Source organism: Lathyrus oleraceus, chromosome 5, assembly GCF_024323335.1.
Source record: "Lathyrus oleraceus cultivar Zhongwan6 chromosome 5, CAAS_Psat_ZW6_1.0, whole genome shotgun sequence".
NCBI lineage: Eukaryota > Viridiplantae > Streptophyta > Magnoliopsida > Fabales > Fabaceae > Lathyrus > Lathyrus oleraceus.
This window is the reverse complement of record NC_066583.1, coordinates 229,451,206-229,476,937: the sequence shown is the minus strand read 5'-3', so window position 1 is coordinate 229,476,937 and position 25,732 is coordinate 229,451,206. Positions and strand designations below refer to the sequence as shown.

The window sequence follows — 25,732 nt, the reverse complement described above, 5'->3', positions numbered from 1 at the left end:
TCCGAAAGTATTGGTAATACGGTAAATATTATGTATTTACCGTTGTTACGAAATATAAATAAGGTAAACACGTATAGTTGGGTTCATCTGTTTTGGTCCATCTATATAGTGCGATGTGTAAAAATGCCAAAAAAATACTTGTACGTTTTATTCATGCGCATATTTGTTTCAAGCATGGGGTTGGTCAAGAATGCCGTCACTCGCCCCAGTAAACGAGAAGCCATTCATATTTCCGTTTGCAACAAAGTAAGTTTGAAACTTTACCATATAATTAATTAGACTTTATATTACAATTAACTTTAAATAATATTTTTCAATTGTATTTGATCTAGGTGGTCAGTTAGAGGGATGAACTATAATAGGTGTCAGAAACACGTTATAGTAGTCTATCGCAATCTATTGGATCACATTGGACCAGACGATGTAATAGTCTCACACAACTCTATTTTGATTTAAAAATAATTATCAAATTATTTATCATCTAATCATGTCGTATTCTTGTACAATTTATCTGGATGTCATATCTGGGTCTTGATCATCAAGTTAACCGTGATGATGCTGCAGTTTGGATAGCAAAAACACCAATTATCCGATTTACTACTATGGAGATGCACTAGAGTGACCGGGTAAAACTGCAGTTCGACATGCAACAACAAATTCCAGAACCTCCGACGTGTTTGGGAGATTGACATAAAAAAAGACTCGATGCCCAATGGGATTATTCCGATTGGAGAGACTTCGCAAAAGAGATGTGTCGTCATTAGAGGAATCGACGACAACATATCTTAAACGAACCAGTCATACAGGGTGCTAGACCAACTCAACAGTATATGACATGATTTAGGTCGGTTACAACACAATAATTTGTGTCTGAACCAAGGTATTTGATTGATCCACGCCAACTAGCTTCTTCATCATACGCCTAACAACAAGTCCTCATCCAAGAACAATGTCAACCCACCCAAACCCAACGACCAACCTCACACCATCGACCTACCATATACATCCAACAACCAAACACTCAACCTCACAACCCATTCATGCCACACACCCAACCTCAAAACCAAGAATCAAACCCTACCCACCAACAACCATACGCAGCCAACACAACAGTCTATAACCCAAATGATTCATACAATTCATGCCATCATAGCCCCCCACAAATGACCACCCAAACATCTCACAAGGACAACACCCAACTATTGTTTAACTATAATACACCCCAAAAACCATTGCTTCGTCCCCAAAACGATTCAATGTCCCAATTCGGGCAACTATACCGTCCACAATTCACCCAACCACATCGACCCAACTACGACAACATGGACACCAAACTCAATTATGGAAGCGTCGTTGGCGAGAATCTCCCAGCTATTGGAAACAAATGATGACACATCTATCAAATACCGCTAGACCTTTCATCAGACTTTCACACCAGCCACCATTGGATCATATTAGCGCTCAAAGATCCCAAACACCTCAGGAAAATCGTGGGAGACCTCGAAGACAGACTAACGCACCTGGATGTGGAACAGGGAGACATTTCAATCGGACCGATTATTGAATTTTTTGTCAATTCCATGTAATTTTGATTATAACATAAATATAATTTTTATTTACAATATTTTTTTATTTAATTATTAAATTAACATTTAAAATTAAAAAAATAATATTACAAATGCATGCGCCAGATACATTGACGCATACACTAAGTAGTGTATGTATGCGCCAATGCTTCACATACATGCGCAAAGAGGTATGGCGCCTACATGCATGCCCATTGAAAGTATGCGCCAACTCCAATGACGTCTCCTTTGAAAATTAAATGGATGCGCCAATTCAACTATCACATCAATTTGGAAAAGTGGTAATTTTAATATATTTTTTTAAAAAATAATTATTTTAAAATTTAACTTAAAAAACATGGTTTTAAAAAAAAAAATCTCCAAACTACACCGTATATATTAGTATTCTTATTTAGTGATATAATTGCATAGAGAAAATAAATTTATATTTTTTTATTATAATTATAATAGTAGTAATTATAATTTATTTTTTAATAATATTAATTTTCAAAAAAGTTATTATACATGGTAAAGTTTGAATAATGTTTCATAGCAAAAACTTATAAACATTAAAAATGAATCATATAATTAAAGTATTAAATCATGGAAAGAGTAGGTTAGAATTTGTGTGTGTTGCGGTGGCATTTGCACAGCCCATGTGTAGAGTGGCCCACTCCATTTGCAGCAACAGCCGTAAGCAAACCCTTCTCCATTTCATTTCACAGTAAAATGCATGCTATTGCGTTCTTCGTCCTCTTTCTAAAATCTACTCCTCTTAAACTAACTACCACTATTTCATTATTCATACCTCGAATCGAAATAAACAAACCCTAGAACTATGGCGAAGAAACGCGTTCCCGATTGGCTCAACAGTCCTATCTGGTCCTCCCCCTCCGAACACAACCGCTTTTCCGCCGCTTTTGACCCACCGGAACCTCCCTCTCCACCCCCTGTCACCGTCGAAGAAGATCCTCCTTTAATTCAACATCGTACAAATCACAATGGTATTGCCACTTCATCTCCCTCTTCTTCTTCATCCTCTGCTTCTACTTCCTCCGCCGACGACATGTCCATCTCTCGCCGGGCCCAGTGCCAGGCTCAATTGTTAGCCGAGGTAGCTTTCGTTTCACTCCATCATCCTTACTGTGAAATCAAAAAGCTTATAGTTGTTATTGTTAAGTTATGATGATATTGCTAACTCTTTGGTTACTCATAGTTATCTAGGAAGGTCATTGATATGCGGGAATTGAGGAGAATTGCTTCTCAAGGGATACCTGATTTTCCTGGTTTACGTTCTACTGTCTGGAAGGTAACTTCCTTTTCATTTTTCTTTGAAATTTCAATTAAGCCTTGGTATGGATGAACAATTTAATTAAGTGTTTATAGCATAATGGTTGTTTATCATATACGTGTTTATGGATAATCTATTTTTATAACTTAACACCAAGTAAAGTTAAATGGTTTTCATATAACCTATAAAATATAAACTATTTTCATTAGCTTTTTTTGAAGAGCTTATGGAAATAAGCTGAAAACAATTTATGAACTTGTTATATACTGTTCGTATAAGCCCTCACAAGTATTTAGGTCAGTGATGATAGATAAACTCAAATAAGTCAATTCAAATAGGTCCAAAGTCAAAAATCAATGTATATAGATGTTGCAATTTATTATTATTATTTTTTTTTGCAGCTTCTGCTAGGTTATCTACCACCTGATCATGCCCTTTGGTCCTCTGAATTGGCAAAGAAGAGGTCACAATACAAACGTTTCAAACAAGACATTCTTATCAATCCTGTAAGTTAGTTGATTTTGTTGGTTATTCTAACTAGTCAATATTCTATTTGCTTTGTCTACTTAGCCCCCGTCTGAATATTTTTGTGGCTAGTTAGTCAGAAATCACGAGGAGGATGTGGGACTCTGCTGATTATGATGCCGACGAAGTCAAATGTGAGACCAGGTGCATGCTTTCTAGATCACAAATCACTCACGGGGAACATCCTTTGAGTCTTGGCAAGACCAGCATTTGGAATAAGTTTTTCCAGGTACTAGTCTATGCAAACTTTTTTCTATATTTGAAAGCTACCCGTTTTCCCCCCCTGTGTGAACTGTGTTTATGCTTCTTTGTACCATTGTCTTTATCATAATTACTGTATTCTCTGTTATGAGGCAAGCTTCTAAACTGTTATAATATATGGTATGCGAGTTCTTCATGTCACGGCTTATTTTATTTGTAGAATAACACATGATCTCCAGATAATTATATTTATCAAACACGCTGCCACATACAGCTGATGGTCTTGCACTCTTGCTGTTATTGATATTTTAATTTTGGAAAATGCTAATGAGTGCCCTTAGTGCATTGTTTAAGTAATCAAAAGTGGTAATTTCCGCATAGGAAGTTGTGTATTTATTACTTCTACATATGTTTTGACTTGTATTTTCAAGACTATTTATTTTTATGAATACCTTAGCAGTGGCCTCAGGGAACTTGTTAGCTCAACTCTTTAATTTTTAATAAAGTAAATACTCCTTTTTATGTCACAAACTATCTGAATGTATCTCATAACGTGCTGTACTCTGGGCAGTGAAGGGCTATTGTGAATCTGTGATAGTAAATGTTACAGTTTGTGTGATTTAGGATACCGGTATCATAGAGCAGATTGACCGCGATGTGAAGCGTACTCATCCAGATATGCACTTCTTCTGTGGTGATTCTCAATTAGCAAAATCTAATCAGGTTGTTCCTTTGTTTCTTTTGAAACTCATGCAAACTTAGTAACTGAAACCTTTTTCTTATCATGAATCTTTTGAATTGATTTTCTTTTCTGGGGGCATTTTCAGGAGGCCTTAAAGAACATATTAATTCTTTTTGCAAAGTTGAACCCAGGTATTAGATATGTTCAAGGGATGCATGAAGTATTGGCTCCTTTATTCTATGTGCTCAGAAATGATCCGGATGAGGAAAATGCAGTGAGTACATATCTTTGCAAGCACCCCTCCCCCACCTCTCTTTTTCTTTAAGTTTGAAAATGTATTATTGATTTCCGAGAGGATTAGGACCTAGAATATTGCCAAATTTATAAAATTCAGCTTTCCCATTTACATAAATGAAAAGATATGAAATGATTAATATGTCCATGGGAATGTTGACGGCTTTTTATTTTCCAAAATGGTTTCTCAGATAGCAGTGGTTGAGTAATGTAGATTCAGGTTACTCAGGTTACATTCTTTTAATTTTGTCAACTGTGGGCAATTATTTATACGCAGGCCTTTTCTGAAGCCGACACATTCTTTTGTTTTGTTGAAGTAATGAGTGCATTCCGAGATAATTTTTGTCAACAGCTTGACAATAGTGTTGTTGGAATTCGTTCGACTATAACAAGATTGTCTCATCTTTTGAAAGAACACGATGAAGAACTATGGCGTCATCTTGAGGTCACGACCAAAGTAAGCGCATTTTTAAGTACATGTTCTATCTAAATATTACAAAACCATTTTAATAATTTGAGATGGGAGCAGCATTTAGTGGGAGAATTTATCCTTTGAAAGTTTTGATTAACTCAATTTGGTTGGCACATGAATGATGAGGATATTGTCCTGTACAGCTGTGCTCGGTTTTGTTAAATTTTTGTTTATATTTAACAAATATTTTCATATCTCCAATATTAATAAATGTTAAATTAACTAGAAAGTGTTTTTCTGTTAGTAGACATTGGAAGTTACAAATGTTAGAATCACAGATGGTTACTAATAACAATAACAGTCCAGTAGACAGTTAATTGTGTGAGGGGGTGGGAATAAATAGGGAGGGGAAGTTTGTTAGATTCTTCTTTTTCTTCTCCTTCTACACAATTGAACACCTCAAGGGATGTTCCATTTTCCGCATTCTTCATCTACATGCCTAATTGTATATCTTCTTGATACTGCCTAATGTTAAACACCAGAGTTGGATAGTATTGATACTGAAGTAAAACTAAATCAGAGAAATAATTTCTGTTACTGTGTAGAAGGAAAATTTAATGGAAAAACTATGGTAGTGAATGGAACAGATCTCCTTGCAGAATAGAAATAAGAAAAACAGAGACTATAAAATTCCCTCTTTGGGGAAGACCCTTGTTCTCCACCCAACCAAGCCAGATACTATTTACTCATGATTTTTCATATCCCTTTTTTATTACCCCATTCAAATATGCCTCCTCTTCCCTCCTTGTCCTTTCTGATTCTTGAATTTTTTTTGCGAGTTAATTATGTTATAACCTTCCCACTTTTTGTGTCTGTTTTACTACTGTTTTTCTGTATTTAAGAATGTGCTTACTAGTTGTTGTGCAGTCGATTAGAAAAATCTCACATTTCTGTTTCTAAATATCAGGTCAACCCCCAATTTTATGCATTTAGGTGGATTACTCTCCTCTTGACTCAGGAGTTCAATTTTTCTGAGAGCCTTCGTATTTGGGATACTCTTTTAAGTGATCCTGATGGTCTCCAGGTACAAATTTATTCCGTTCTATCTTGGATTGTGTTAGATTATAGGTTATTTGAAAATATCTTGATTGTATCTTAGATTGTTTTTGAGTTACTTAGATGCTCTTAGGGTTAGTTGACATTATAAGATTTGATTTGAAGTTACGTTGCTTTTCAATAGCAAATATGACACAAAGGACATTGTATCCTCCAATAGAAATCACGAAAACCAAGGAACATAAAGTAAAACATAGTAGAACCTTGCACAAGAAACCAAGAAGCAACAGATCTTGATGAGACAAATCAGAGCAATCAATCCCGGATAGCGGAGCGGCCGACCCCAAAAGTGGGATAGCGTATAGCGGGATCATATGAATAGTATTATACATATTTCATGAAAATTATTATATAAATAAAAAAATACAAAAAAACACAAATAACAAAGAGACCAATTAAGAGTTAGAAAAAACAGAGTAGAAAAGAAGGTAAGAAAATGATAAAAAAAGAAGGAATGGGATGAGAAGAACGGGGAAAAGTAAGAAGGAAAAGAAAAAAAAAAACAGGGGAAAAGAGAGGAATCTGAAGGTAGAGAGGCAGCGGCGATGGAGGTTGGAAAGAAGAGAGGAGAGCGGCGATCCTAGAGGGAGGGAGGAAGAACATGGTAACACTGAAGAAGGAAGGAGAAGGATTTTTTGTGTGTGTGAAAGCTGCGTGAACTGAGAGCGAAGAAGAGCCAACGTGAGAGAAGAAGATGCTTCAGAACCAAATTAGGGCTAAACCCGCTCCGGGCCGGGAAGCCGCTCCCGTTCCCGCAAAACAGTAAATAGTGCCCGTGATGCTGAACTTTTCCACAATGGCTTTTCCGATCGCAGATGGCCTTTGTGCCGCACCGCTCTCCCAGGATAGCGCCGCTACTGATAACTCTAAGACATATAAGGAACCACCCCAACTGCGGTAAAACTTTCCTAGGACCCCTCCAAAAGATGTCCGCAACAAAAGGGAATGATTTTGAAAAAAAAAACACCATACTCCATTTTCCCTTCAGCAAAGAAGATAACTTTATTACTTCATACTGCTTGTGCTGGATAAATATTGAATTGTTGATCTGTTCATTCACAGTGATTCACTCCTTACTATACTTTATAATGCCTATCCTATTTCATCCTCGAAAAGTATATACACTGAATGTTATAGGATCCTACTGTAAAGGAGAAATGATTAGTCATGGTGTTGGATGGTTTTATATATTTATAGAACAAAGTCATATGCTCCTTCAGTTTGTGCTGTACCTAATTGTGCAAGGGTATATTACAACTTACATGTCATGTGCTTTTCGTGACATTTACTGATAGATTAATTTCATCTCAAATTGTGTTGAGAAAAGAATGGGATCATGTGTTTTATTGTTTACCTTGCAATTCTTTTAGTGGAAATAGAAAAACTGGAAACTAACTCTCAGTACTGTGTAGGAGACACTTCTCCGGATATGCTGTGCAATGCTGATTCTAGTTCGGAGGCGGCTCCTGGCGGGTGATTTCACTTCTAATCTCAAATTGTTGCAAAGTTATCCTTCTACAAACATTAGTCATTTGCTCCATGTTGCCAATAAGTTACGTGTACAGTCAGTGTAACGGTTTTCCCAACGGTTTTTATTTTATTTTATTTTGTTTTAGCCTTCTACGCGGCATTTCAATTTTATGTTTGTAAATTATACTATGTAAATGTTGGTTAAAAGCAACAACTAGTATTGTTTTATACTCAAATTTTTTCTTTTCAAAATTTTGTTTATTGTAATTTGTAAGCCTACAATTACCGTGATCTTGGGGGTCTTTTGTATTAATTTCCCACTTAAAAAAGACAAGATTGATGAAACCTCTGAAAGAGACTCTATTTTATAAGAGTTTAGGATTTAATGGTGATGTTCTAACAATGTAAAAAAGTTTTATATTTGTCATCTAATAAGAATATATTATTTTGCTATTTCATAAGTAGTTTAAAAAATTCAGTATGATTTGTTGGGATGCACAATTGTTATTGGTTGACAGTGTAAAATAAATTTATCTATAAGTGAATTAATCATTTTCTCTAGAGTTTAATAGTACATTATCGATGTAAAAAAGTATTACACATATTCAATTAAAATATTTTAAATTGTCAAATCGTATAAGTAATTTAAAATTTATGGACGGAGTTAAGGGGATATATGGTGGTTATTGATTGATATTGTAAAAATATACGGTGGTGGTTATTGGTTGACATTGTAAAAATAATTTATATTCTTAATGGACCATTCTTTTTCTCTTTATAATATTTAAGACTTTAAATTGCGTCGTATGTTCTTGTTGACGGATGATGGTTTGGTTTTCAAATTTATGTTGACAACATATTCTTTTTTTATATGACAATATTTAAGGCTTTAAGTTGCGTTATATGTTTGTGTTCACGAATGATGGGTTGGTTTTCAAATTTATGACAATTTACACTCACCTAATATTTAGGAACTGTGGATAAAAGCCAAAATTATTTATTTCACGTCGGAATTTATTAACTTATATCACAAGAAATCATACAAAGAAGTCTCAAATTTGTCATAAAAAGGAAATAAATATCTGAGTAAATATTTTAACTATGCTATTCATAAGTACATGTGAAAATATTTAAGAAAGTCACAAAACATAGAAGCTGGATAGCTGAGGTTTTGCTGGACGAAGCAGGGGCTCGCCCAACAAAGATAAGACATAACCATAACATCCTTTATGAGACATTCTCTCCAAGTAAAGACACAAGTTTGTTAGGCGAATATGCGGTTCAAGATGACTTCCAAGTTAAGTTACTTCATGGTGAAGAAATGGATGACTTGCGGGAAGAAGAAGGAAGTCACTAGGCAAAAAGAGGCGGTCAGAACCCACTTGATGATCTGGACATGACTTACTAATGAAAAAAACATGCTCGTTGGGCAAGCTAGTAACCGCGTTGGGCAAAAATGTTTGCTGAAACCCTTATAAATAGAGGTTACAACCACTCACAATTCATTTATTCTAAATTATAGAAACAGATAGAAGAAAATATCATAGAGAATTGAGAGGGATAAATCCCAAGGGAGGAATTGAAGATCAAAGGTGAAAGTTCCGTCAAATCAGAGAAGTTCCCGATTATGCTTTTTCATTCATTTCTTCTTGATCATAATTGTAAAGCTACCATGAGGAAGAGTGACTAAATTCTCTTTGATTGAAGTTAGATGTAATTGTTCAAATACTCATGTATTCATCTTCATCATGGCTACCAGAAAGCATCAGTAAATGAAGATTATGTGTTGACTACACAAGTCTCAACAAGGCATGCACTAAAGATTCATACCCATTACCTAACATTGATAAGTTAGTAGACAATTATATCAAATAGAAGATTCTATCATTCACGAACACTTATTTCATTATACAATCAGATTCCCATGCACGAAGGAGACATGGACGATACACTTTCATGAAAGAGCTTGCCAATTATAAATATAAAATCATGTCCTCTAGCCTGAAAACCGTGGGTGCGACATACCAAAGAACGATGAACAAGATCTTTGAATAAGAGATCAATAAGATGTTGTTGGCATATATGGTTAACATGATCGTCAAATTCAGCGAAAAGCAGTTACACGAAGGTCATCTCACTAGCGTGTTCAACCATGTCTGACAATATAAAATTAGACCGAATTTAGAAATGTATACAGTCAAAAATGGAATTTTTTTGGGATTCTATTAGGCAGAAAGAAGCATTGAAGCTAACCTTGACAAATATGACACAATCATCAAGATGGAGATCTCAACCACACAAAAAAAAGATAATAAAATTGAATGAATACTCACTGCTCTTAGAAGACTCATTTCAAAATTAGCCTAACACATGCTTCCGTTCTATAAAATACCTAGAAAAAAATGTTATTCGATTGGACCCCAAAATTTGAGCAAACCTTCATGTTACTGAAAACCGCATTTTCATCCCTCTGATCCTGTCCAAGTCCTTATCAAGATATGTATTGTTCATCTATATTGTTGTATCCTCCAAGGAAGTAAATACATTTCTTGTCAAAAAAATATAGACAATATTCTGGTATATTTTGTATCAAAGACACTGACTGATTCGAAAATATGTTATTAGAAAATTGCTTTGGCCTTAATAACAGTGTTAAAGAAGTTTGAAATTACTTTTTGACACAATAATAATCCAAATAAACCAACCTCTAAAGCAGGTCCTGCACAAGTCAAATTTAGCATAGAAAGTCGAGTATGAAACATTCATTGTCAGCTTCACCATGGCGTCTAATATGAGAGTTTTGTAATGCTAACTTTGCAAATACACTCTCCTTTCTATCTAATAAAGACTCTCGTCATCGTACTAGAGAGATTCCACGTCAATCTTCATCACCACACCACCAATTTTCCATTCCATATTAAAATAATCTTTATGAAAATATTTGTGGATATAGTAGGGGCATGAACAAAACATGTCTCATGTACTTTCCTCAAACCTTCTAAAACAACATGGACAATGATGTAATTTCTATATCTTATTTATCAAAGTCACCTTTTATCAAACATGCTACTTTATTAGTAGAAATATTGTGCCCTTTTGAATATTTATGATTTTTAAACAATTTTAAGATCAATGTATGTGGCTTCTATTGTTCAACAATATCACATACTTTTCGAAAAGATTTACAAAGAAGATTGAACTCATCAAGCACAGCCGTAAGATCCTTAACTATCAAAAGGTTAAAGAATCAAAATCAACATGTTAATTGTAAAAAAAGACATATATAAACTTCCAATTCTATGATAGTTTTGATCAGTTAGTAGTTTCAGGTTCAAACCACAATTTTCCAATTCCATGATTGTTTTAACCAATCAGTACAAATTGAGGAGGCTCACCTCCTTCATTGATTTAAGATTGAATTTTACCATCAAAGAAAGTAAATGTGGACATGCTATTGTATGCTCTTTATCCTCAAAATATTTGCTTCAAATAATATAAGACTTTTTAGTATATTATCCATCTCAACTCTAAAATAAATATCACACAAAAATGAAATACTACGATTTTTAAATTTGTAGTACCTACATTTGAAAATTAATCATGATTAAGAACATTGATAATGAATTACTTCAAGTTTAATTTAGAAACATTGAAAACACACTAACTTGTAATTTGGAGTAAAAAAGTGCACATGAATAAAATATAAAAATATTACTCATTAGTTTATAGCATTTTCTATTTCTTTTTAAGAATTTAATTGTTATACAATACAATGTTAGCGTAAATATGTTTTATATTCTCAATATTAGTTAGATTATTAAAAATATATAACTTCATTGATATTTATTTCCATAATCTTTTGTTTAATTGAGTGTGCTTTGTTACAATATCCACATCAGTTACCGTTTCTTACATCAACATAAATAAATAAATGCTTCAGAAAATATTTGCTTTTCTTTTTATCATTATCGTTATTAATTATTTCGATCAAAAGTTTTCAACACCGACCTTAGCTCAGTTGGTAGAGCGGAGGACTGTAGTGGGTTGAATATCTGGTAGCCATCCTTAGGTCACTGGTTCGAATCCGGTAGGTCGGAATTTTTGAAAATATATTATTTTTCATAAATTTTCTGATAAATTAATCTTGACACTTAACATAGTCATAATGGTCATATAAGAATTAATAATTATCTCTATTTTCCCTCTCTCATTATCTAATTATAACATATTTTTAAATAAAGACCTTAACAATATTTACATGTAAATATAGCATTATATGTTCTATAATTGTAATTAAACAGCTAATACATTCAAATAAGTCATCAACATTGCCAATTTAATCACTTAAACGAAAAAGCTAAAAATTCAGTTGCTTAGTTATTAACCTTATCACGTACACCTAAGCACTCCTTAATCATCACCATAAAAACGATTATTCATTCTCAAACAAACCCAAATTCAACCATAACATGAATCAAAAAATCAATTATCTCTAGCAAAAAAATTTTCCCTCCCTTGAATTGTTTTGTTCTCATATCAAACAATTCTTGGGAGTTACAAAAAATAACACACAAAAATGAGCATTAATTCAAATGATACTTTGTTCTACAAAATCACAAGATTGAATGAAACAGGTTATCTAGTTTGTTATGATGCTCCACCTCATACTGTTTCAGATGGTTTATGGGGTGGAATAACAAATGGAAGAACTCCAATGAGATCTTTTCTTCCCTTGTTTGAGTTACAAGTGCTTATCATTTTCGCGCTCACGACAATCACCACTTTCGTCCTCAAACCTTTGAGACTTCCTCCATTTATCTTACAAATGATTGTAAGTGTATTCGGTTTCCATTTACATTTTTTTAAAATTAATAATCAAATCATTTAGATTAGAATTGCATGCAATGTGTTTGTTAATATTTCAGAGTGATTGTAAATGTTTCTTACGGTCCAAGTTTCAATGTAGATTTTGACATTTTTTTGCCTTGAATATGAATTTGAAATATGAACCGTTTGATCTTTGATTCAAAAATCCAGAGTGATTGTGAAATTAAATAAACTATTCATTCCATTTGCAGGCTGGTCTGATTATAGGTATTTTGTTTGAGCTAAAGGGAATGGAGAAATACATGACAATGGTGTTTCCTTATGGAACTCATGACATAATTTCATCAATTTCATCGATTGGTTATGTGCTATTCATTTTCATAAACGGTGTACAAATGGATTTCAGCGTGATAACAAGGACAGGAAACAAGGCATGGACAGTTTCGATTGTTGGTTTGGCTATACCGTTAATTGTTGGTATTACACCATTGATAATGTACCCTGAGAAAATTGAAGTCATTGAGTTGAAAAACGGAAATGGAATTTATGTTGGATTGGTATCTCATGCTATAAGTTCATTTGCGGTAATTGCTTCGCTTTTGAGTGAACTTCAAATCCAAAACTCCGAGCTTGGCAGATTGTCTTTGTCCTCGGCTTTGGTTAGTGACATATTGAGCACAATTGTTACAACCAATATTATTGCTGTTAGGACTAATCCTAGTATGAAAGTGGTTTCGAGAAACTTGATCTTACTCTTTTTACTTGCTCTATTCATTCCATTAATATGCAGACCAATTATGTTTTGGGTCATTAAACATACACCAGAAGGAAGAAATGTCAAAGACGGTTACATTTATGTTATTATTTCAATGGTTTTTGCTTTAGGTGTTTTATCAGTTAAGATAGATCAAGAATTTGTCTTAGGAGCTTTCATTTTGGGACTTTCCGTTCCCGAAGGACCTCCTTTAGGATCTGCATTGGTTAAGAAGCTTCAGTTTTTTGGACCGACGTTTCTTTTGCCTATCTTTGTGACTACTTCTGTGTTGAAAGCAGATTTTACATTGAATTTTTCATCGTTTCTTATGGCGTCTACTGGTATGGTGATCCTTTTGACTCACGTGGTTAAATTAGTTACATGCTTTATAACCGCCCTCTGCTGCAAGATGCCTGTCACCGATGCTTTGTGTCTTTCTCTCATTTTGAACACCAAAGGTGTAGTCGAAATCGGCGCATACCATACCTTATTCGACAATAATGTACTGCATCTACTCTTTTTTAGGCTTAAATATGTTCTTCGCCCTTTAATATAGAACTGTTTTGCTAAGTTATCGATGTGCGTATGTATGTATGCAGGTTATTGATGGGCAAACATATGGAGTTATGATGTTAAGTGTAATGATCATAGGAAGCATTGTGCATTGGTCAGTGAAGTTATTATATGATCCATCAAGAAAATATGCTGGATACCAAAAACGGAACATCGTGGGCTTAAAAAGAAATTCGGACCTGAGAATACTATTAACAGTTCAAAAACAGAATCATATTTCAGCAGCAACAGATTTCTTAGACGTATGTTGTCCAACACCTGAGAATCCAATCAATGTGGATGTAATTCATGTAATTGAGCTAGTTGGAAGAGCCTTACCTGTTTTCATTCCTCATTGCCTTCAAAGACAAGCATCAAGGTCTGCTTCGCATAAATCATATTCCGACGATGTCATCCTTGCTTTCGACATCTACGAGCACGAAAATGAAAATGCAGTTTCAATAAACACTTACACAGCAATATCTCCAGCAAATCTCATGTATGAAGATGTTTGTAACCTTGCATTGGACAAAGTTACATCCATTATAATTCTTCCGTTTCATATAAGATGGTCCAGTGACGGCACTGTTGAATCCGACGACAAGAAAATACTAAGAGCGTTGAATCAAAAAGTCCTCGAAATAGCTCCTTGTTCTGTTGGAATCCTCGTGACTCGCGCTAATTCGATACAGAAAGCAGCACCAGTAAACTCATTAACATCAGAATATTCTATTACTCGATTAGCCATCATTTATATAGGTGGAACCGACGACGATGAGGAAATTTTATGCTTAGCGATACGAGCGATGAATTGTCCAAGGATCAAACTAGTTGTTTACCATCTGGTTGCTAAAGATTGCATAGCAGAATTGGAGGACTTAATGGAAGTTGGTGATGCAATATTGCAAGAACTGAAACATTCTGAAAGTGTGAAGTATCAAGAGGTTTTCACAAAGGATGGATCACAAACAGCTGGTTTTCTACGCGAGATAGTGAATGAACATGATTTTTTTATAGTTGGGAGAAGACATGGAAGTATGTCTCCTCAAACAGATGGATTATCAGAATGGAGTGAATTTCCAGAACTCGGTGCTATTGGTGATTTTCTTGCATCACCCGATCTTAATAGTTGGGCATCTGTTTTGGTTGTGCAGCAACAACTTTCGCGCAAGAATGAACTCAAAGGGTGGGTTTTGTAGTTGATGAAAAATGAGACTGTTGGGTGAAGATAGTGAAGTTAGCTATATGCGTTTGGTAGGAGGTGTTATGTATGCTCAGTTCTTTTGATTTAGTTGTTTTATCATTGAAATGTTTGTTATTCAATAATGAAATGGAGAAATTAAAGTCTTTCAATTTCATGTCCATTTATCAAACTATGTTATGGTATCAAAACAAGAAGAACCACAACTCCCAATTATAAACATTTCAGATCTTCTGCAACAAATTCACTTAATTCGTCAAACTGAAAAATATGTAACTTCACTTAATACGTCAAGGTGAAAAATATGTAAGTACATTTTAAGAAGATCTCAAGATTTTAGAGAAAATATTGAAAATTTTAGAGCCTTACGTTCTTGCTCATGTGGAGCTATGCGTTCAATCAAGATATAATACGACATTAAATTGATCATTTGTTTTTTTGAAATTGGATGATCATTTCATCAATGTCAAGACTAAAATTCCTTTTAAAAAACAAATGAGCAAGACACCATTCCTTTTAAAAGGGGTGACAAAACGGGTTTGTCCCATTGGACCCCGTTTTGCCCGCACTTTTGTGCGGGGAGAGTCAAAGGTTTAGTCATCACCCTCTAATGTGTCTGCTTTGTCCCGTACTGTTTTCTTCGCGAACTTTTGCAAGCACGAGCATTTATATAAGAAAATTTTACTTCACACCCCTACAATTATTCCAATACCCATACATTTTTTTAAAAATACTAATTTTACCCTTTTTGTTTTTAACCAATTTACAATTTCATTTTTAACCATTCAATTGAGACTTCCGAAAATTGAACTATTCACCCTCGTAACGGAACACATTAGTAAAGACTTCCGGTATGTTTTTTTCCAAACCGAAACACTTTGTGGAATACATCCGGTTTAATGCATAACGTGTTTCGGAAGACTTACTTGAAGAGTTCCGGTTCCGTTTTGAAAAAAGAATGTTCTGAAACACTTATGATATGTGTTCCGGTTAATAGAGTAATATATACCAGAAGTCTTTCCCAAAAGACTTCCGGTGTATTATTTCTATGATCCAGAACTCTTCTTTGTAGTCTTCCGGTTTGCATTTTACATTTTTTTTGACTTTTTTTATTATGCAGGTATGAAAATTCTCCCCAAATATGTGTGGGTACTTCTGGTACTTTTTTAACTACTCAAACATTTGGTACACGAGAAGAGGTGATAAGGTGATTAAAGATATTGGAATCTATAATAAAGTAATCGTTATTATCACCCGTTCAGATACTGAAACAACAAGAGAGAGAAGTAACAAATTAATATTTGATTGTGATAAAGGTCGGAAATACAAGGATACTGAAAGTGCAACCCAAAGTATATCCAAAAAATATGGATGCCCATTTAAAATCAGATCGACTCCAGCGAAAGATTGACCTGGTTGAAAGATTGATGTAAAATGTGGGGTCCATAATCATGGTTTACCTTATAGATTAAAAGGTCATTCCTTTGTTGGTAGTTTGACCACAGATGAGAAGCAGCATGTTGCTAATTTGACAAAGAGACATACCACCTAGACACATATTTTTTTCCTTGCAAGACCGAGATCCAGAGAATGTCACCCAGATTACGCAAATATACAAGCATAAGAGTATGATAGAAAAATAGATAAGATGTCCTAGAAGTGAGATACAATATTTGTTTAAACTTATTGAGGATGCAGACTATGTGTATTGGAGTAGAAAAATGGATGACTCAGAAGTTGTGAGAGATATTTTGGACCCATCCCAATTTAGTTAAGTTGTTGAATATTTTTTCTAATGTGTTAGTTATGGATAGCACCTACAAAACAAACAAATATAGACAACCTTTGATTGAAATTGTTGGTATGACATCAACCGAGTTGACTTTTGCTGTCGCATTTGATGAAAGCAATTGAAACTGTGTTTCTTAGGTCAATTAATTTGTTATGTAGATTTCACATTAACAAAAATGTTGGTGCAAAATGCAAGCAATATGTGGTGAATGACATGCAAAAGACGATAGACACATTATGGATGGAAGTTGTTTGGGTTAGTGATGAAGTTGAGTATGATCAACAGTTGTATCAACTTGAGCAGACAAGTGTTGATTATAGTGAATTTATTAATTATGTGAAAGACACATGGTTGACTCCACATAGACAGGGATTTGTTGGAGAATAGATTAATCAAGTGCTACATTTGGGTAACAAAGCGACTAATCGACATGTGAAGAACCACAACTCCCAATTATAAAGGTGATTATTTTTCAGATTTAAGATCTTCTGCAAAAAATTCTCTTAATACGTCAAAGTAAAAAATATGCAAGTACATTTTACAAAGATCTCAAGATTTTAGAGAAAATATTGAAAATCTTAGGGAGTTACCTTCTTGTTCGTGTGGAGCTACACGTTCAATCAAGATGCAACACGACATTGAATTGATCATTTGTTTTTTTTTGAAATTGAATGATTATTTCAATAATGTCAAGACTAAAATTCCTCTTAGAAAAAAATGAGTAAGACTCCGTTCCTTTTAAACCCTTTATAAATTTTTGTTATGTTTGTTTCTGCGGTGGAACACTGATAAACGCACGTCTAAGCCAGAAACTATCTTTCGGAGTTTTTTTAAATCACGGCAGGAGGAACTCCTAGACGTGCGTTTGATGGTTGAAACGCCAAACCAAACAGACACTCAGTATCTGTTTGGAACAGCGTTTGCCCACTTAAGATAAAATCACGAGGCTCTTTTAATGTCATAAATGAGAATCTATAAAATTGAGCTTATACATATTTTATGCTTATAAATGCAGAAGCAAACAAGACCTTAAATGTCCAAAACTCACCTAACCCTCGTATGCATGATCACTGCATCAGAAAATCTCATTCCATTAATATATGAGATTTCATCATTTCTGTCATTTCCAGACAACCCACAAGAACAAAACATAAATCTTCACATTTCAGATTATTGTTGGGAATTACTTTCTCAAAACAATGCATATTCATAGACTTGGTGTCATTTCATATGTACTTGATGTCATTTCAGATTATTGTTGGGAATTGCTACAACAGTTTGTGAAGTACTGTAATGATGCAAGTCCAAATTATGTAAGTGCATTAGGATTAATAGTAATGAGTCACTATCCTTTAAAATGATCTAGATAGTGAGTAATTGATTTATGTCAACATTAAATATGTGATTGGTTAATATAATTATAAATTAAAGAAAATGAAAAAAGTTAGTTTTAGATTTGTTAGGAATTTTTAGTATAATTACTTTCTCTTTCATGCACTACCAAAACTATATTCATAATAAATGGTGCTTTCATTACCATGAATTCTCCTTTGTACAATTACTATCATGACTACTATTATGATTCTAGTTTTGAAGGATAATTCAGTATTTTAGTATTTCATCTATGTGACATTATTATTTATGTATATATAGTACTGTAGTTGTCAACAGTTGTATCCATTAAGTATTGTAGTCTGTGTAGTGCAGTGTATGTGCAACCATATTGATGTAACCATTTTAGCTGAGTAGTGGAAGTTTTTCTATTCTCTATTCTCTCCCTTCTTCCATCTTCATCTTCTTCATACTGTGCACCAAAAATTGGTATCTAGAGCTCCAGTTCAGATCCACAGGGAAACATGAGTGAAGAGTGATGCATTGCGTGAGTGATTTCATTTATTGAGTTTATGTTGAAATTTTGATTGAAATCGTAATAGATTCACATTTCTTGATTTTGCTGGATTGGGAAACACTAGTGTTTGGTGAGATCTGAGTGTATTGCACAAGGTTGAAGACGAACGAAAATGATAATTTGAGTACTAAGCTTTTAGTGTTCGATGGCAAGAACTGGAATCGTTGGATGATTCAGATGCATGTGTTGTTTGGCGCTTAAGATATTCTTGATCTCGTCAACGATTGTTACATTCCGATTGCACTTCCGGCAAATGCAACGGATGCACAGAGAAATGCTCAGCATGATCTGAGAAAGAAGGATCATAAGGCGTTGTTCTACATCCATCAGTGTGTGGATGTGAATGTGTTTGAGAAAATCGTTGATTCAATGACGACGAAGGCTGCATGGGATACACTAGTGCGGTGGTATGATGATGCATCAATGAAGAAGGTAAAGCTTCATTCTCTACGTAAGAAGTATGAGAATCTCAACATGAAGAACAATGAGAAGGCACTTAACTACATCTCCAGAGTGATTCTGATCACAAATGAGATGAAGTCATATGAAGAAACTCGAAGAAAGCATCATTGAGAAGGTACTTATATCTCTTACTCTTCAGTTTGATTACATCGTTGTAACAATTGAACATTCTAAGGATCTGAGCACCATGAGAATAAAAGAGATGCAGAGCAGTCTAAAGGCACAAGAGTTACGTCTGACTAAGAAAAACTATGAAATGGAGGTAGAGCAGTAGGCTCTGAAAGCAACTTCTGGTAAAAAATATTAGAAGCAGTCTTGGTCAAAAGTCAAGAAGAGATCTGATAATGTTCAGAAGTCAGAAACCTCAACTTCTGGAAGGAAAAAGAGTGCTCAGAAGGAGAAGGAGAAGAATGACAAGAGAAAAGACCAGTGCTACTGTTGTAAGAAATTTGGGCACTTCGCTGCTGATTGTTGGTCAAATAAGGAAAAGAAGTCAGAAGAAGCAAACATATGCAGAAGAGATTCTGATAATGAATCTGTTCCAGAATAAAATAGGATATACAACTCTCTCGATGAATGCATGACCCCTTGGTATGGGTGTTTATTTATGAGAGTTGGGTTTCAGATTCCTTTTTCTAAATTTGGGCTAGCCATCCTGAAACATTTGAATTTTTTTCCTTCCTGGCTTCATTCTAGGTATGGGCATATATGAGGTTCTTCCAACTGAGTGTCAAGTACACATATTGGAAACCATCTCTTAGCTTATTTTTAATCTTTTTAGTGAGAGGTATACTTCTCCAAACAACTTTCATAATCAAGGGCTCATCTACCTTCAACTAGTCATCTCTTGGTTCGACCCTCTCATTTCTCTAGTGCATTTTTCTTTATGATATACCCCTTTTGATTCTCCTTACTGTTGTCATTCTTTGTACCTGAAGTATTGGTTTAAGATCTGTTTCTCCCAAGATGTCACCTCTTCTCGTACATAGTCGGGTTCTCTTTCTTTGGACGAGTTGACAATGATGGAGGACATGCAATCTTGGCTTCAAGGGTTTGGATATGAGGAAGGGTTTAACCCTAGTGAGGTACCCCCTACCTAAGTGAGGAAGAAACAAATTTATACTCGTGATATCTTGAGTGTAGTTAATTTTAAGGATATAAGAGAAATCTTTGGTGAGAACTGAGTCTTCATGTTTTCTTACACGCATGGTTGCGTTTCGCAGACAACATGGATAAAATAAGAAAATTGAACATGTTCTATTTCCTTGCGGATTCCTAGGGTATCCGGGCTTGGCTGAATACTGGTGTTTAAAAATCTGTCTGTCTCCTTTAGAGGCTACCACCCCCGTTATAGAAGCTTTGATTTTTGTGCCCGAGGTGGATCAAATTGTGGATGTTGCACTGTTTTGACAATGGAGGAACCAACCTCATCCTCAGATTTATCGAAGAGGGCCTGAGAGGAGGAACATCAATCTCCTCATATTGAGTGTTCTCCAAAATGATCTCGTGTTGTCGATGACGATGTTTTGGGGAAGTTGACTTCTTTAAACAGATACTAGATTTTTTTTCTTCTTCTTCTCAGATTTCATGCACTCTTGAGGACACTGCTATTATTGTCTCGACGTCAAATTTATCCTTCATCCAGAATCTTCCTGAGGGGATAAAATGGAAATGGCTATAGAGCTTGCTCACAATATGTTCAAAGTTATTTCTATCGTCTCTCTTGTTTCTGATGGACGGGGTGATGTCTTGGCCCTAGGTAGTCCCTTAAAGATGAGGGATGATTGGAAAGAGAAGGCTAAAGCCCTGGAACTGAAATGCACTAATCTTCAAGAAGAGAGATTTGTGTTGCAGGAAGAAGCTTACACTACTAACTCTTTGCGAGAGTCAATGAAAGCACATGGCTCCCCTTCTACCTTGGAGGATTGTGTGACTGACCTGAAGGATTCCCTCTGAGATGCGAAGAAGCAATACACGGATGCTTTTGATTTGTTAAAGAAAAGGCTCGCTTGGTGGAAGTACCAATAATATTCAGAGGCCTTGAAAACTTTTCAGGACAAGTAGATTGAGGTGATTTGCTTTGCACTTGTCTATTGAGGTATGCCTGGTAGGTTGAGTCCGACCATTGAATTTTGAGATCACCACTTAGTTATGCCTAATAATTTAGTGATGCTCCTCAAGCAACCGACCCAGAAGTGGATACCTATGCCAATTAGGTTCAAGATCCTCTTGTGGTGACATTGGCCTGTTGGTCGGTTTTACTCTGGTCTAGAATCATGGTCTAATAAAGATGGTGTTTCTTAACCGATCCACTACTATTTCCTTGGGAGCAAAGACACAAGGCGAAAATTTAAAAGTTGTTACCAATCTGTAATTGATATTCGAGGTGTCTTTCTTAGAGCACTCATGGTGGGCCCCTACATTGTGCTTTGGTAGGTGGAAACCCTAGTACATCTTATGGAAATCCTATGGCACTTCCACGATGCACCTCGATGTGGGATTGATGTCTGATGTTAACTACGAGCTTGTAGTACTTGGGCGCCATTAACAATGAACTTGCAATATCATTCTAGTGTTGGACTCAGATAGAAGCAACATAGAACATGTGTGTAGCCAAGTTGGACAGAGAGTTATGAGGTATGAGTCTGCCTTCACAAAAATTTCCTTCAGGCCTCGGTGCAACCTTAGATCTGTATTTGTAATCCTTTTTTCTGCTCTTCTGTTGACTTATCACGGAAGATGGAGATCTTGATTGCGAAGATCACTGACGAGTAGAAGGTTTACCAAATCGTTTCCATGGACCTCGGTGTTCGCCTCCCTACGCTACTCTATTTTGAGTAGGGGTGGCAAAACGGGCTCGGCCCGCGGGACATGCCCGTTTTGCCCACACTTTTGTGCAGGGCGGGCCAAGGATTTAGGCCCTCACCCTCAGATGTGTCCGCCCCGCCCCGCCCCGTTTTTTTCGCGGGCTTTTGCGGGCACGTGTGTTTACATAATTTTTTGCATTTTTAGGCTTAAATAGTGCAGTGCCCGCGGGCTTTCCCCGCCCCGCCCTCACTTTTTTGCGGGGCGGGTCTAAGTTTTAGGCCCACATCCTCAACTATGACTGCCCCCCCCCCCCGCCCCGTTTTTTTGCGGGCTTTTGCGGGGCGGGCCTAAACGGGGCGGACATGCCCTTTTGCCACCCCTAATTTTGAGATCTGAAGGAGTATCGAGCGATGGAACTAAAAAGCAAACATTTTTCGTGGCGATCATCAGAGTTGAAAACCAAACGCTTTCTTTTCGCAGTACTCGAGAAGGTTACAAACTGGTGAATCACAAGCTGGATCTAAAACTGCTAGAATCCATATCCGAAACCTTTGCGTTTGTTCAACTGTGTTTTCGAAGTGATCATAATTCTCGTGGATATCATAGGAATTAGAAGTCGATTCGCACAGATGACGCCATTGTTCTGTTCAGGAACCAGAATGGAGATTCTAGCTCTCGAAGGAACCATAAATGATAAGAGATAAACATTTATTACTTTAGATTGTGTGTTTGATCTCCTTTATGGTGGCGCGAGGTTGACTTTCATGGTTAACACTCTAACGTCCAAGTCATTTCAAGATTTAAGTTGAGTAAAGTGAAATTGAAGGTCATAAATTGTGTACTTTCTCATAGCATATTAACTATTTTATATGTTGGATTGAGTATAGTGGACTTGAGACAGACAAAATCTTGATTCATTGGACCTTTGGGCGATCTATAACATGTGTCATATTATTTTTCTCAACAAAAATTAAAATCATCTTTTTCTTCATTTTTACTAGAAATTATTTTGAGACCTTTGTGAGGAATAATATGTTCCAAGTTGGTAACTTTAAACAAGACAATATTACATCATATGTCTTTTAAGTTATTTTTTGTTACATGTTGGTTCTTTAAATTTTTTTTATAACAATTTGATTCTTTAAAGTGATTTCTACATAATTTTTCTCATATTTTAATATTTAAAAATATGTTACAATTATATTTCTAGTTACATTTCATCGTTTTCATACAACTCAAAATAATTGCATCTACAATTACCACATTCACTATATTAAAAAAAAGGATAATATGTGTATGTTTGATAAATTAAAGAACTAAATTATTAAAAAAATTGAAAAGATCTTATGAAAAAAATAACTTAAAGCATCTTTAGAGGAATTTTTTACATTTAATTAATAATATGTTCTAAATGGACACGTTTTTTTTTCTTTCTAAATTAACTATCATATTTTTCATGGTATTCAAATTCCACATTGGTCGTCTCTAAAGCTCATAAATATAATATTAGGAAGAATAGATGTGCTAATTTTAAATAATTAATATTAAAAAAAATAAAAATAAAAGTAGGAGAGTTAATTTTTATTTTAAATTTAAATAATTAATTTTTATATTGCATGGGTTTTGATTTATGCGGGCATGATTTTTCTAGGGACATAATATGATAATGTCTTTAAAAAGTGCCACATTTTCCCTCATGAATAAATTGTATGAGTTAATATTTTTTTTAATGTAATTAATTGAAATAAACTTCTTATTTAAATAAAAAAATTGCTCACCAATTTAAACGAGAGTTGGATGAGGCTTGGTAGTGTTATGTGTAAGTTTTGTGGGAATAATTGTGGCTTGATAGTTGTTTCAAATTTCAATTCCATATGTTTTGTGTGGCTAACTATTTAATTAAAACATTTAATAGCTTATTCATCGATTTTCTTCTTATATATTTCAGTTATTTCCCTTAACTTTTTAATTTTGCGATACGGTCCCTCCTCACATTCCCCTTAATCCAACGGCTAAGATCACATCTTAGCGCAGGAAGTAATAGTAACCGTTCGATGAATCTAACCCGGACCCAACCGCCCAACCCAAGAGGCTACGCAATTTTTTTGATCCCCTTCATTTGCTTCTTCTTATTCTCTCTCTTCTCCCTCAACCCTCTCCGATCCTCTCAATCGGAAAACCCTATCGCCGCCTTTACCCTCCGATTCCAGCAGCAACAGACCTCATCTTCCAATATTAAACCGATCAAAGTGCTTCTTATCATCTCCTCTTCAAAAGCCCTCGATTAATTTTCGATTCTGGTAAGTTACGTCGTCAACACCGCCACTTTTTTGTGTGCTCTCCAGCCACCACGCGCCTCAACTAATTTTTGATTCTTGTATTCAATTATGATTTTGTAATGCTGTTCCTATCACAACTTAATGGATGTAGTTATGGAGGAGCAATTCATTCTCAGAGTTCCACCTAATGTTGCGGAGCAGATAGAGCGTCTTCTTAACGAAAGCAATCCTTCTTCATCATCCGAAGACAAGTCGCTAGATTTGCAATTTACCGAAGATGGAAGAAGCGGCGAGTTTGTTATAGGGGATGAGCACTTCCCAGCTTATCTACTGGACCTTCCTTCTGTTGTTGAATCATACAAGACTTATGACGATAACTCTTTGGTTAAGACTGCCGATATTAGTCAGGTCAGGTATCCATGGTCATAAATCAAGAATCTTACTACTTGATTTGGATTGTTAAATAACTGTTTGACTTCATGATGAATCCAACTAACAGATGATTATGGTGAGGGAATCCGGTGATGCTGCTCCAGATGTAATTGAGTGTAGACATGGCCTCACCCCTCCCATGAGAGATGCCCGCAAGCGGAGATTCCGCAGAGAGCCTGACCTTAATGTATGCTATTCATTTGCATAACATTATCTTAGCATATATATGTGTGTGTGTTTGTGTGCTATCTTACTTACCATATTTTTTTCATTCTTCATTTTCCAGCCGGAGCTTGTCTCTCGTGTTGAGAAAGATCTTCTCAAAATCATTGCCGGAGGAACGGCTGATAATCTTGATATCCTTTCATCTCAGTTATTTAATTTAGTGAACTTTATAAAACTTTCTTTGAAATTGATGGTTGTTGAGATTCTTTTGGTTGATTACCCAAGTTACCTGCTTTGCCCTTACAACAAATTTGTTTATTTAACTTGGGGTTCAAGGGATAACCCATAATAGCTATTTGCGTCAATGATAAAAGCAACTTTGTTACTTTCTTTGTAGTTTTAAAGTGTGAATAACCTTTGTGCATTTTCTTGACTGAGATTCACATGTGGAAATAGCTGAGCAGGAAGGGGATGAGAATGCTCGAGGTGCTAACAAAAAACCTGCAGCTACACCTGTATCAAAACACGATGTTCCAGAGAGTCATACAAACGCCGGGGATAATGACAGGAGTGACTCTGATGAATCTGATGAGTCAGTTTGATTGATACTAACTACCAAAGAGTATTTATCATATGATTGCTAGTAACACCTTTATTTTTACATAATCTTGAACCCCCTTTTTCATTAGATGATTTTTTTAAAAGGTCAATTTGGCTGTATCACTTTTGAAACAAAATAGGTTGACCTTTTAAAAATGAATCAATCATAAGGGGTGTATCAAAAGGGCGTGTTGTTGGCATTCACATTGTATAATTATGCGCCGTAAATTTTGAATCACATCATAGTCTTAAGATGGAGCTGCAATAGATTTGGTATCCGGCGCTGCATTTTGTTACATTATTTGTTGTATTATACACCATTTTTTTATTGTGTAACTTATCCAGCATATATATATATATATATGAGTGAGAATAAGGTTAACCTTGTGTTTTAA

At 35.2% G+C, this 25,732-nt stretch overlaps 3 protein-coding genes and 1 non-coding gene across 4 annotated transcripts; all 4 read left to right on the top strand.

Moving 5' to 3' along the window:
* Positions 1–2,180: 2,180 nt before the first annotated feature.
* LOC127083201 (uncharacterized) lies at positions 2,181–7,792 on the top strand. Its single transcript, XM_051023454.1, has 9 exons — positions 2,181–2,679; positions 2,782–2,874; positions 3,258–3,362; positions 3,458–3,610; positions 4,207–4,305; positions 4,410–4,538; positions 4,836–5,015; positions 5,938–6,054; positions 7,499–7,792. Exons 1-9 carry the CDS (start codon positions 2,404–2,406, stop codon positions 7,658–7,660), a joined length of 1,314 nt encoding a protein of 437 aa, XP_050879411.1. The 5' UTR covers positions 2,181–2,403; the 3' UTR covers positions 7,661–7,792.
* A 3,767-nt stretch (positions 7,793–11,559) lies between these two features.
* Positions 11,560–11,653, top strand: TRNAY-GUA (transfer RNA tyrosine (anticodon GUA)). The gene is made up of 2 exons: positions 11,560–11,596; positions 11,618–11,653. It is a non-coding gene; the product is annotated as a tRNA-Tyr (tRNA).
* Positions 11,654–11,969: 316 nt separating this feature from the next.
* Positions 11,970–14,961, top strand: LOC127083199 (cation/H(+) antiporter 3). The gene is made up of 3 exons (XM_051023453.1): positions 11,970–12,387; positions 12,635–13,639; positions 13,737–14,961. Exons 1-3 carry the CDS (start codon positions 12,133–12,135, stop codon positions 14,886–14,888), a joined length of 2,412 nt encoding a protein of 803 aa, XP_050879410.1. The 5' UTR covers positions 11,970–12,132; the 3' UTR covers positions 14,889–14,961.
* An 8,993-nt stretch (positions 14,962–23,954) lies between these two features.
* Positions 23,955–25,732, top strand: LOC127083198 (transcription initiation factor TFIID subunit 7). Its single transcript, XM_051023452.1, has 5 exons — positions 23,955–24,161; positions 24,292–24,548; positions 24,640–24,759; positions 24,859–24,930; positions 25,184–25,732. Exons 2-5 carry the CDS (start codon positions 24,294–24,296, stop codon positions 25,337–25,339), a joined length of 603 nt encoding a protein of 200 aa, XP_050879409.1. The 5' UTR covers positions 23,955–24,161; positions 24,292–24,293; the 3' UTR covers positions 25,340–25,732.